This window comes from Carassius auratus, chromosome 40 (assembly GCF_003368295.1).
Source record: "Carassius auratus strain Wakin chromosome 40, ASM336829v1, whole genome shotgun sequence".
NCBI classification, from domain to species: Eukaryota; Metazoa; Chordata; class Actinopteri; order Cypriniformes; family Cyprinidae; genus Carassius; species Carassius auratus.
The window spans coordinates 9,940,620-9,953,200 of record NC_039282.1 but is presented as its reverse complement, the minus strand read 5'-3'; the positions used below and the strand labels follow the sequence as shown (position 1 = coordinate 9,953,200).

At 36.9% G+C, this 12,581-nt stretch overlaps 2 protein-coding genes across 2 annotated transcripts; one reads left to right on the top strand and one right to left on the bottom strand.

The window, feature by feature from the left end:
• Positions 1-688: 688 nt before the first annotated feature.
• Positions 689-7,222, top strand: LOC113058523 (sterile alpha and TIR motif-containing protein 1-like). The gene is made up of 8 exons (XM_026226484.1): positions 689-1,726; positions 2,332-2,950; positions 3,759-3,971; positions 4,079-4,170; positions 4,431-4,757; positions 5,242-5,431; positions 5,697-5,818; positions 5,969-7,222. Exons 1-8 carry the CDS (start codon positions 1,269-1,271, stop codon positions 6,087-6,089), a joined length of 2,142 nt encoding a protein of 713 aa, XP_026082269.1. The 5' UTR covers positions 689-1,268; the 3' UTR covers positions 6,090-7,222.
• Positions 7,223-9,257: 2,035 nt separating this feature from the next.
• Positions 9,258-12,134, bottom strand: LOC113059001 (proton-coupled folate transporter-like). The gene is made up of 5 exons (XM_026227241.1): positions 11,806-12,134; positions 11,112-11,503; positions 10,586-11,046; positions 9,511-9,594; positions 9,258-9,428 (listed from the first exon to the last, which is right to left on the bottom strand). Exons 1-5 carry the CDS (start codon positions 12,088-12,090, stop codon positions 9,268-9,270), a joined length of 1,383 nt encoding a protein of 460 aa, XP_026083026.1. The 5' UTR covers positions 12,091-12,134; the 3' UTR covers positions 9,258-9,267.
• Between the last annotated feature and the right edge of the window lie 447 nt (positions 12,135-12,581).

Below are 12,581 nucleotides of genomic sequence, written 5' to 3'. Positions count from 1 at the left end.
GTGGGCTCTATGAAATCCAAATTTTATTTCATGTTTTTTTCCAACATTTTAGCATTTTTCGTCTTTGTTTAACTGTATTCCTTGTTTTGCAATTATAAAACAAAACATAAAAATATGAAAAGCCTGTTTTATGAGCAATATACTGTAACACTTTTAAGTTGATTAATATTAATATTACTCGTTCAGGTCAAAGAAAATGTAATTGTGTAAAGTGTGTATAGAAAGAAATAATGCTAGTTTACAACTTTTAAAATGTAATATTTACTCTGTTAAACAGTTCACCATGATGTCCTTTACTAAACTAATGTGGGAGTGTATTGCTAAAACTTGGGGCAAGAGTTTAGCGTTCTTATTTGCATCTTTATTGCTTATTTTGTTCCTTCCGAACACGTAAAATAATACTGACTGAAGGAATAAGGAATAATTGCCTGCGTCGGCGAATAATAATAAATCTGTCGTCTTCTCTACAGTCACTGATCGTTTTTGCACGGCGGCGCTTTCTGTGGTTGTACAAAACCTCATGGATATTTAATTAAGAAATCAGTGAGGCACTTTGATTGGTTGTCTGTAGTTAAACAACTCGACGTTACAAGTTGCCAAGCACGCTTTCACTGTATTAAAAGCTGTCAACCCCTTTCAAAATTGCTTGTGAAACGTTGCATCCAGTCTTTGTCCAGCAGGGGGCGTTGAGCTAAAGTGGCACTAAGATGCTGAGGCTGACACACAGGGCGGGTCTATAAACGGACGCTGAGGATGCTTAAGCAATCATGATCAACAATCTTGACTTTATTTAAAATATAACGGCTTAAAAGTGTTTTATCTTATGAATAAGTACCGCTTCAGTTGGCTTTGACAGGAATCTATCCGAGGGGGGTAAAAGGACAGTGGAAATAGTCGTCTTTGTCTAACAAAACCCAGTCGATTGCCGGTGTAGAGCGATACAAACCGGCTAATGTCTAATTTTCTTAAAACATCAGGTCATTCTGACAGCTTCTTATAGTTATTTGGTAGTTTTTAAACAACCTCGTGGACCCTTTCTTACAGTAGATTCTTAAAGCGTATCTTAAAGGCTCTGCCAGTGCTCTGACGTCATTTGTGTTTACATTTTTTTTTCTTACATCAGCTTGATCATGTGGTTTGGTGTGAACGGTATCTGTTAATGAAATAGGCCTAAACACACGCATTAGACATTAATGATTTGCCTTTTGTCACAGCTGAAAGACAAAGAATCATCAGAACTGTTGTTATAACAGACAAAGAGCTGGTGGATGTTTTTGTCTGTTGTCGTGTATCTCCGCGAAATTTGCCGTTATTTCTCCATGTTTAGCACCGACAGACTCACGGTTCCTGAATATGTCAGTAATCGGCTACACACCCGAAGGACGGGCTCTGACCCCAGGGCTGTGTCTCCGGGGATCAGCGCCGACGTTCGGGCCGTGTTGGACGGCTCTCTCCCCGCGCTGCGCTCCGCCATCAAAACACTAAAGTCTTCGAAAGACACCGGAGATGTGGAGGAGACCCGCCGGGCCATCGCTGAGACTTTCCAGCTGGTCGAGGAGGCCTGGATCCTGCCCGCAGTGGGCCGAAGGGTAGCAGAGGAAATCTGCAACAGGGTCCGGCTGGATGGGGGTCTAGAACTGCTCTTGCAGCTGCTGCAGACACCTGCTGTAGAAATCACATATGAGTCTGCCAAGCTCCTTGAGCAAATACTGGTCTCAGAAAACAGGTAAGGAACATATTCTTTTGAGATAATCTTTCTGCTGGTTGTCAATCGTTTGCAAGTTCACACAGTCAGTATGGGAAGCTGGAAGCTGAGAGTGATTGATGAACATTAATTCAGGACAAACCTACAACTTTTTCTTTTCTCTGCAAATATTTTCAGCTCTAGTAAACTTCACTTGTTTTGTGCACTGCATGTCACATGTTTTGTTTAAATGGAGTTGAAGAAACCAAACTGGTAAACTTACTCATAGTAAGGGTGGGAATCTTTAGGCACCTCGCAATTTGCCACAAATCAGTATTAAACATAGCCCTGCAATTAATTATTAGTTTTTTATAGATTTTATTGTTGCTTATAGCAGTACATTTGCTTTTTATAAACCTGTCAGTTTTTCCCTTTTCATTTGCAATATTAATATTGTTTTTAATCCCAGTCCATCCTGTATTTGTCCTAAAATGAATAGAAAGACAAAGACAAAGTTGTGTGTGTGAACTTGGATGGGGTTAAATGCAGAGCACAGATTTCGAGTATGAGACACCACACATCACTTTCACATTTCAAAAGGCTTACACACATGACATTCTTTTAAATGTTTTTGTATTTCTCTGCAGGGATTATGTGGCACGTATGGGGCTTGGCGTCATCCTGAACCTGACCCGTGAGCAGGATGATGCTCAGCTCGCAAGGAGTGTGTCGGGCATCCTTGAGCACATGTTTAAACACACAGAGGAGACATCTGCGCAGCTCATCACTAACGGAGCACTGGACACCCTCCTGTATTGGTGCCGTGGAACAGACCCAACTGTACTGCGGCACTGCGCTGTGGCCCTGGCAAACTGTGCTATGTACGGTGGGCACCGCTGCCAGCGTCTGATGATTGAAAAACAGGCGGCTGAATGGCTGTTCCCACTGGCATTTTCCAAAGAGGACGAGCTGATCCGGTTCCATGCCTGTCTGGCCGTGGCTGTGCTGGCAGCTAATAGGGAGATAGAGAAAGAAGTGGTGAAGTCTGGTACTCTGGAGTTGGTGGAACCATTTATCGCCTCGTTGGACCCTGAAGAGTTTGCACGCAACATGTTGGACAGTGCAGACAGCATGCAGGGCCGCACCGCATCAGACCTGCAGCACTTACTGCCCCTGCTGGACGGCACATGTCTGGAGGGGAAATGCATTGCTGCATTCTATCTGTGTGTGGAGACTAGTATCAAGTCTCGTCAGCGTAATACCAAGGTCAGACAGACACTATATTTACTCCTCTGGGCATTCACTGTATTACGAGTGAGAGTGTCTTGGTTATATGATTTCATGAATGAAATAAAGTGGTATCTAATATATATATATGTAATTAAAAATGTCTATATATTATATATATTATTTTATTTAATTCATGCAGATTTTTAGTTTAAGACATGAGTAAACATAAAAATATGAATAACTATATATATATATATATATATATATATATATATATATATATATATATATATATATATATATATATCTAAGACACAAGCATAATTAACAGCACAGCACATCTTAAAAAAAATTCTGGTGATTTGCAAATATATATATAATATCTAGAAAAAAATATATAATATTTGCTAATTTGATGAGTTATATATATATATAAAAACCTGCCAGTTTTTTAATAAAAAAGGAATGAAGATTTCTCAAATTATATATATATATATATATATAATGTTATACCTGATCAGTGTTTGTGTGTGTGTGTGTGTCTGTGTATATATGTGTGTGTGTGTATCTATATATATATATATATATATATATATATATATATATATATATATATATATATAACAATAAAGCAGTCAAAGGACAAAAGTTTCACAAACAAAAAGTTGACAAAAATAAGTATGCAAAGGTGTAGAAATCTTTTGTGATGTGCTAGAGCAAAACAGGCACTACTTTTAAAGCATAAATTTTTTTGTAAGAATCAGTTATTGGATTTCATTCAGCCAATATGATGCAAAATATTCATACACTTAATTGTACATTTTTCCTGGATCTTTCTACTCAGATATTTCAGGAGATCGGAGCTGTCCAGAGTCTAAAGAGGATTGTCATGTACTGCAGTAATGCCACTGTGTGCTCGCTGGCTAAGCGGGCCTTAACGATGATGAGCGAAGACGTCCCGAGGCGTATCCTTTCATCTGTACCCAACTGGAAGAGCGGAGAGGTGCAGACCTGGCTGCAGCAGATTGGCTTCAGTGCATTCAGTGAACGGTTTCAGGTTTGTACACAGCTTCCAGTTCCTGTGTAGGTGACTTTAGATAAAGAGGAAGGATAGGATGATATCGTATCATATTTGAGAAGGGTTTTGTGTACCATATCTCTCAGGCACTGCAGGTGGATGGAGATCTACTGCTTAATATCACAGAACAGGATCTGATCCAGGATCTGGGCATGACTTCTGGGCTCACTCGCAAGAGGCTAGTGATATTTAATTGTTTGAAATACTTCTTTATTCTAAATTCCAACATAAAAGTTTGAATTTAAAGTTTGAATTTAAATTTGGAAGCCTGGTATGTTTCTGGATTTTGAGAAATTAAAAAATAAATACAATTAATTATTTACTTTTTTGTAATTAAAATTCTTTTTTTATTATTATTATTATTACTTTTTTGCAAAATAGACACAATTTCATTGTATTATCATAACCTGTAACAGTTCTCTGAAAACCTCTGTGCAGGTTTCTTCGAGATCTGCGTGTACTGAAAACCTACGCCGAATACTCCACATGTGACCCCAATAACCTGGCAGACTGGCTTGCTGATATAGACCCACGATTCCGTCAGTACACCTACAGCTTGGCTCAGTCGGGAGTCGATCGGAACAATATCATCCAAATTACAGACCAACAATTGCTGTCTGACTGCCATATAGAGAATGGAATCCATCGTGCAAAGATCCTTTCTTCTGCCCGCCGCCCTGTCAAACCCTGCTTAACTGATTCCCAACCCACGGGCCCTGATGTGTTCATCAGCTACCGTCGCACAACGGGTTCACAGCTTGCCAGGTCAGACCGCAAATGAGATGATTCTGTCTTTACATAATGGCACATATTTACCAAGATTCTATATGAATGACAATGAATGGACATATTGATTGTTGGATATTTGTTTGTGCACATACACTTTTATCCTGTTTTTTTTTTGTACATTTAGATTACATTTGCCACAACGTAACTCTCACTTAAAGTTAATCTTTACAACTGCTTAATTTACATAACACTGTTTTATGTGATTTTCCTGTTGTCTGGCAAGTCTCAAATGGATTGTATTTGTTTCAAGCTGTACTATTTTTCAGTAAGATGTAGTCATTTCTAAACTCACTTGTAAAATTATCTCGTGAAATCATTGTTTTTAGTGTTCCCGTTTTTCATTTATTTAGACAAAGTAGTATAGAATTTGAATATTTTTTTTCATTTTTTCATTTTTCAATTTTGTCATTTTTGGGTTGAAATAAATCCCATGTCTCCTGTTCTTTATCTTTCTGTGCAGCTTACTGAAAGTGCATCTACAGTTACGTGGTTTCAGCGTCTTCATCGACGTAGAGAAACTAGAAGCTGGCAGGTTTGAGGAGAAGCTGATCACGAGCGTCCAGCGAGCGCGCAACTTCATTTTGGTGCTGTCAGCCAACTCGCTGGACAAATGCATGGGCGACGTGGCTATGAAAGACTGGGTTCATAAGGTTCGAGGAAGAAATCCTTCTTTGATTAAACTCTACCTTTATAATTTAGGTTGTACATTGTACAAATGCTGCATTTGTACGGAAAACACACTCCTGCAGGCTTCAGTCATTACAGTCATCATTAACTGAATCCCTATTAGAGAATCCTTAAATCTGTTCTCAGAAAACGTCCTTCTGCCAAGACCTTGAAATATGTAAATATGCGTATTAACATTGTCATTCAGCCATCTTAAATGTTAAATGTTTTGTTTTATGTTATTCATAGGAGATCGTCACTGCTCTGAAAGGGAAGAAGAACATTGTTCCTGTTACTGATAACTTTGTGTGGCCCGATCCAGCCTCTCTGCCAGAGGATATGAACACCATTCTCAAGTTTAATGGCATTAAGTGAGTCAACATTCTGCCTGACTAAAAATGTTAACAGGTGCAATTACTCTATGACATACAATATGCACTCCTCTAGTTTATGCCTGCTCAGTAACTTGTAGGCTCTAATCTAAAAAGAATGAATGTTAATCTCTTTTCTCAATGCCACAGGTGGTCCCATGAGTATCAAGAAGCCACTATTGAAAAGATTCTGCGCTTCCTTGAGGGATGCCCAAGCCAAGAGAAACCAGATGGAGCAAAAATTAAGAAAGAAGAGCCACAGAAGAAATAAAACATACATTTGACCAAAAAAGCCTTTTATTTAGCCTAATAACTAGATGTTTCTATTAATGACTGCCACTTAACCAGAACACACCTGCTTACTCCTCAGAGGCCAGTGATTCCTTCAGCTGTATGCATGTCTAGATAGATAACTGCGGAAATGTCAACTTTAACAGAGAAAAAACATAAGTGTAACCTAGCCAGAGACACGCTGGAACTTTAAATGTGTGGTCACAATTGCAAATATCAGTGGAAAAAAATGTGGGCACTGCTCACATAGAAGTCATTTTCAAACCATGCAACTTTCTGTTGGTTAGGGTGGCAGTCCACATGACCAAATTGTACCTGTTGTGAAATCCACATGGGGAATTAGTTCCACCCTCAAGCTAAATTAGTGATTCCTGTTGACATCCTCCTGTGAAAATTCCCTGAACAACAGTAAATGTTACTTCACCACAAGAGCTAAGTCTGTCTACAACATTTGTGGCAAATAACTTTGAATATTCCTCAATTATGCTATAGTAATTAAACTTGCTGTATACTGACTGCTTCCAGAATTGAGTGGGACATTTCTGTAACTCAGGAAGTTGAATCGATTTATGCATCATCAATCATATTTATGACATAGTCAATCTCTGTTTATGCAACATAATAATAGATCATCTTGCATTGTAGCATAATCAGTTAGATTATTGAAAAGAAAATGCCTTATGAAACGTTAAACATCAATTTGTATTTTTTGTTCTGAACTGGATTAGCATTAGGTTACAAAGGTGTCAAAATACTTTAGTTCCTCAAAAATAGTTTCTAGTTAGATTTCTAGACCTTTGTGACTAAGTTTTTTTGCAGTTTGTTATGCAAGTTATATTTTATTTGTAGGTTGTTATATTAAATTATGGTTAGTCATCACATTAAGCAGTATTTGGAAGAAGTTAAAGGATTTGAATTTCAAGCTTTCGTGTTCAGTCACTGAAGATGCAACTGATCAAGGAAAACTCTAATGAACATTTACTAACACCTCAAGCTTTATCCTGCTATTGAGCTCCTTACTGTTGCCTTATGATGTCTGAGTATATTTCAAGTGTGATACAATATGTAAAATCTGTCAAATGAAATAACGAAATGTTCTCTATCAGGCATAAACACGGCAATAAAGCTTGTTTTGGAAAACATCCCTTTATTCCACATTTTGTTTCACGAAAATATTATATTCAAATATCATTTTACTAAACGGTTTCAATAACTGTTTTGATGCTTTCAGAAAACACAAAGCATTAGATGGCATTTTTACTTCCTGAAAAAAAAAGCCTAACTGCAAGACCACAACCACATAATTCGTGCCATCTTATCAGATTTTACAAGTCTAGAACACAAATAACATGATGAAGCATGTTAGCATCAGGAGGTTTATTACTACTATTGTCTCTGATACACCTGTGAGACATGACCTGTGAAGGTTATAGATGTGATCCTGTGCCTTAAGGTATCTTGAGTTCATAGCTGTTATACAAAGGTTAAATGTGTAATTTTCATAAAAGGGTAATTTCATGTCAAACAATCCAAATTTGAAAATCTTCCCTGGCTCAAAATTTAGATTTTGTCCATTTTTTTCTGAAGAAACAAACATAAATGGAGATAAAAGGCTAAATATTTCTGTTATGACATGCTTTGTTTAGGTGAGTCAAAACTTTTCACTTGATATTTGAAGTTAAGGAGAATGGTACGTCTTTTAGTAAAGCATGTTGACATAGGCTCCAGGTGCATATTATCGAATTTTACCCATTTTCAGTGGTAGAGAACCAAACGTGGGCCACTACTCATTAAATATTCATCCATTCCATCTTTTAAAGCTTTTCTCTTGTGTTTCTGGCACTGGAAACCTCTGGGACCCCTGGCTGCATTGGCCGAGGTGACAGAATGCCCCCAACCTGAATTGCAAAAACAGGTTTCCCAAACAAAACCCACTGTCCTCCCACTTGTCACCGGATAAATCACTCCCAAATGAACACCATCAGTTGAGCTAATATTGCTGTCAGGCTGGTCAGAGCGCTGGAACAATAACGGTTTTGGTAGTCCTACAGAACCACACTGAACACTTTTTGGGGAAAGCCACCTACCCACCCACCTATACAAAATACACACATCCCCTTATTCAATCAATCAATATTTATTAACAGGACAGATTTAAAAACAACAAAAGTTGACCAAATTGCAGTGCAATTAATAATAATAATAATAATAAAAAGAATCAAACAGGAATACATAAACATACAATACAACAATCCATAGTGATGTAAGATTACCCCGAATGATGCAATGAATTTTAAAACCTGGTAAAACAAATGTGTCTTAAGATTGATTTTAAAATAAAAATATGGGGTGGAAGGCTATTCCAGAGTTTTGGTTCAGCTGTAGCAAAAGCACAATCACCTCGATTTTTAAGTTTGGTACAGTGGATTCTTATACTGCAATTGCATACTTTCACAGGGAACTATGTAGATCAATAATCCTTGAACATTCACTCTAAGTGGCTGAACAATGGTGTCAAATAGTGCTGATGTTAGAATAAGATGAGGATCACAAGATGCAGAAACTGTGGAATTCATCACATTCAATTAAAAAAATAAATAAAATACTGTTCAAATGTTTGGGGTCTGTATAATATTGTAAAAATTAAACTAAAATAAAATAAAATAAATTAATACATTTTAATTTAAATTAATCAAATGTAATTTATGACAGTCTTCAGAGTCACAAGATGCTTCTAAAATCATTCTAATATGGTGATTTGTTGCTCAAGAAAAAAAAGATTAATGATTAATATCCATGATAAAAATGGTTGTGCTGCTTAATATTTTTTCATGATTGTATTTTGAATAGATATGTTAATGTAACATAATTTACCAATCAATCAATTGAATGTGTCTTTACTGTCACTTTTTTATCAATTTAAACTTTGCTGAATAAAAGAATCAGGATATCCCAGGGCCTTCACTGTTTTCTCCGCACTCTCTGTCCTCCTTGAAACCTAAGCCTCTGTATACATCACAATGAAAAAATATGTTTAGATTAAAATAAAGCCATCACATACATAAAAACAAGAAATCTGTTTAATTACATCTTTATAATAATTTTGCTGTTATGGTTTATTAACAAACTGAGAGTCTTAATAACAACCATTGAGGGTTTTACCCAATAATGGCAGCTGAAATCAGGAGGATGATGGCCCCAAAGATGAAAGGGAACCCCTTCATGAAGTGCAGGGTGGCGGGGTAGAGAGAGTTAAAGACCACACTAGATACTAGTGAGCACAGGCCTTCTACACATGCCACTGAAGCAAACAGAGCACCTAGGATGAAGCAATAAGTGAACAAAACACTTTCTTTTCATTTAATGATAACCATTGGTGACACAAAGCTGTTCTTGTTCACCTTGTTCTAAAGGGTCCACCAGCTTGGACAGTTTAGACCTCAGGACTGGGGTAGAAGCCATAAAAAGGAAGCACAGGCCATATCCTGACACAGACAGACAGACCAGCAGTAATTCTGCAAATTCATTTCCTTGATAGACATTTACCTACTGTAGACACTTGAGGACAGTGAGGCTGCATAAGCACCTCATACAGTATATCTTGATTTTTATCAAGTAATGTAGGCATGCTCTAAATAGTAGAGCACTAACATAATATCTTTGCTTTTAATTGAGTTGTAAATTATATTATTGCAATTTAAATAAGGTTTTTTTATTTTAATATACTTTAATAATGAAAAGCTGAATTTTTATCAGACATAACTCTAATTTGCAGCTTCACATGATCCTTTAGAAATATACTAATATGCTGATTTATTGTCAGTGTTGGAAACAGTTGTGCTGCTTAATATATATATATATATATATATATATATATATATATATATATATATATATATATATATATATATATAGTAACCTGTTATATTTTTTTCAGGATTCTTTGATGAATAAAAAGGTAAAAAGGACAGCATTTATATAAAATATAAATATTTTGTAACAATATACACTCCCGTTCAAAAGGTTGGGGTCAGTAACGTTTTTTTCTTTCTTTTATTTATTTTTTTTAATACTTTTATTCAGCAAGAATGATAAATTAAACAGAAATTGAAATTGCATCAATAATTGCATGAATTACATTTACAACAAAATCTATTTAAAATAAATGCTATTATTTTGAACCTTCTATTCAACAACTATTACTGAAAAAAATGTGCACTAACATTTTTTTTTTAAGCAGTAAAAGAATCTGCATATTATAATAATTTCTGAAGGATCATGTAACACTAAGGCTGGAGTAAATTCAGCTTTGCCAACACAGGAATAAATGAAATCTTTCAAATCTTTCGAAAACAAACAGCTACTATGTAATTTTTTTTAGCAAATAAATGAAGCATTGCTAAGCTTAAAAGACTTCTTTCAAAAACAACTTAAAAAAATCTTATAACCCTAAACTGTATATATCAGAGTTCTTACCGGTGAACATCAGAGCTGTGGTATCAGCGAAAGAAATCGCAATTAATCCCACTATGTTAGAGATAAGGCCCACCAAAGCCACCCAGGAGTCCTTCATACAGCACTGCATGGCCCTTAGCCCCATCAAGCTAGTGAGGGAGGCCAGATTTTTGGCTGCAGAGCCATAACCGATCAGCTCTGGACCCCAGCAGAGCGGAGAACTCAACTCATAGAGCACATAAAGGTCACTGCAGCCTAAATGTACAGACACCACCAAAAAGAAGCAGATAGTGTAGAGCCACAGTTTGGCTCGGCGTCCCGGTGGTGCATCAGATGAATAGAGGTGGAAGATGGCCCGGTGGTGCCTGGTGGAGAGGAGCTTTGCCTTGGGGTCAGGGGTGACTGTTTCAAGCACAAACAGGTATGCGTAGAGCGCTGCTGCAAGATTTGTGGCCAATAATAGCCAAAATGGGTTGATATACCTGTAGGGAAAACCAGACATGATTTTTTTATCTTTATTCTTGGAAATATTAAAAAGTTAAAATACCCTTGTGCCCGTCGCCACTGTCCTCCAATGATGCTTGCAAATATGCCAGCCACTCCGAGACAAGCCTCTAGTATCGCTACACGAAAAGTGCGAGACCCCCTGCCACTCGTGTCGGCCATATACGCAAAGCAACCGGCCAAAATGGCAATGAAGTCCCCGGACAGGCCGCTGCAGATTTTCCCAATGAGGAACCAGAACACTGGCAGCTTCAGGTACATTACAATCAAATACACAGATGCCTGAACAGCCAGGCCAAGGGAAGGGATGATCAGAACCAGACGTCGACCTGCACGGTCACTCCATGAGCCCAGCAGGGTCACCATGATCAACCCAACTAGTAATCCACCCAAATTGATGTACAGGTTCCAGTGTGCAGTCAGGGTCTCCACTTTCTAGATGAAGGAAACAAGAGACAAATAAAACCATAATTTTTGTTCTCTTCTGAGATCTCCTTCCTTTTAAGTTTGGGGGGAAATATAATGTAGCTTTGTGAGATGTTTTACAATGTAACAACTTTCGTTGCATTTTAACATTTTTTTTTTATAAATTTAATAGAGCCACTTCAAAGTGTCATTCGTTTGGGAATCGTGCTTCACTGGCCGCGCAGATTGTTTTTGATTTAGCTACTAAAAGAAATGACTTATTTCTGAATTAAACCCTTTTTTTAAAAATAAAAGTGTCAAGTATCTGTTACCTTCAGAAGGGGGTCGTGGACTGTAGCATTACATCCTCCACCTTTAGTTCCATTGTAACCCACATCTTCACTGAAACGATCCCACAGGTACTGCGTGCTCAAAGGCCACTGGAGAACTATGGAGAACTTGGAAAGGAACATTACGGGCTCCACAGTCACGGAAAACGGACATGAACACGGCGGTGGACGTTTGCTTTCTGGCACCTTAAAACAACAACAGACTCTTCTGGAGTCACTCGACTCTAGGTCCTCCGCAAGAATAGCGCTGGTGTCAGATTTATCCATGATTTAAAGCGTTTACAGTCCCAACGCTTAAATCACACTGACTACAAAGCTGCACGACAAAAGAGTGTTAACATAACTCAGTCTGAACAAGCAAGCATCAACCACGATCAGCTGATAGAAAGTGTTTTTTTAAGGTATACGCTGGGTGTCTTCATGCAGTTTGTTGTGCTGCTGTCGCCCCCTCTTGCTATTCAATTAAAACTGACATGAAACTGATGTCATTCTAAGTATAAAAGTGATATATCCTAGGACTAAACTAATTTTTTTTGCATTTATTTTGTGAATAATCTTTATAGTGTTTAGTGCATTATTATATTATATTATATTATATTATATTATATTATATTATATTATATTATATTATATTATATTATATTATCAATAAGTATTATATTAAATTACATATTATATATTATATTATATTATATTATATTATATTATATTATATTATATTATATTATATTATATATTATGAATCAAATAACAGAAAA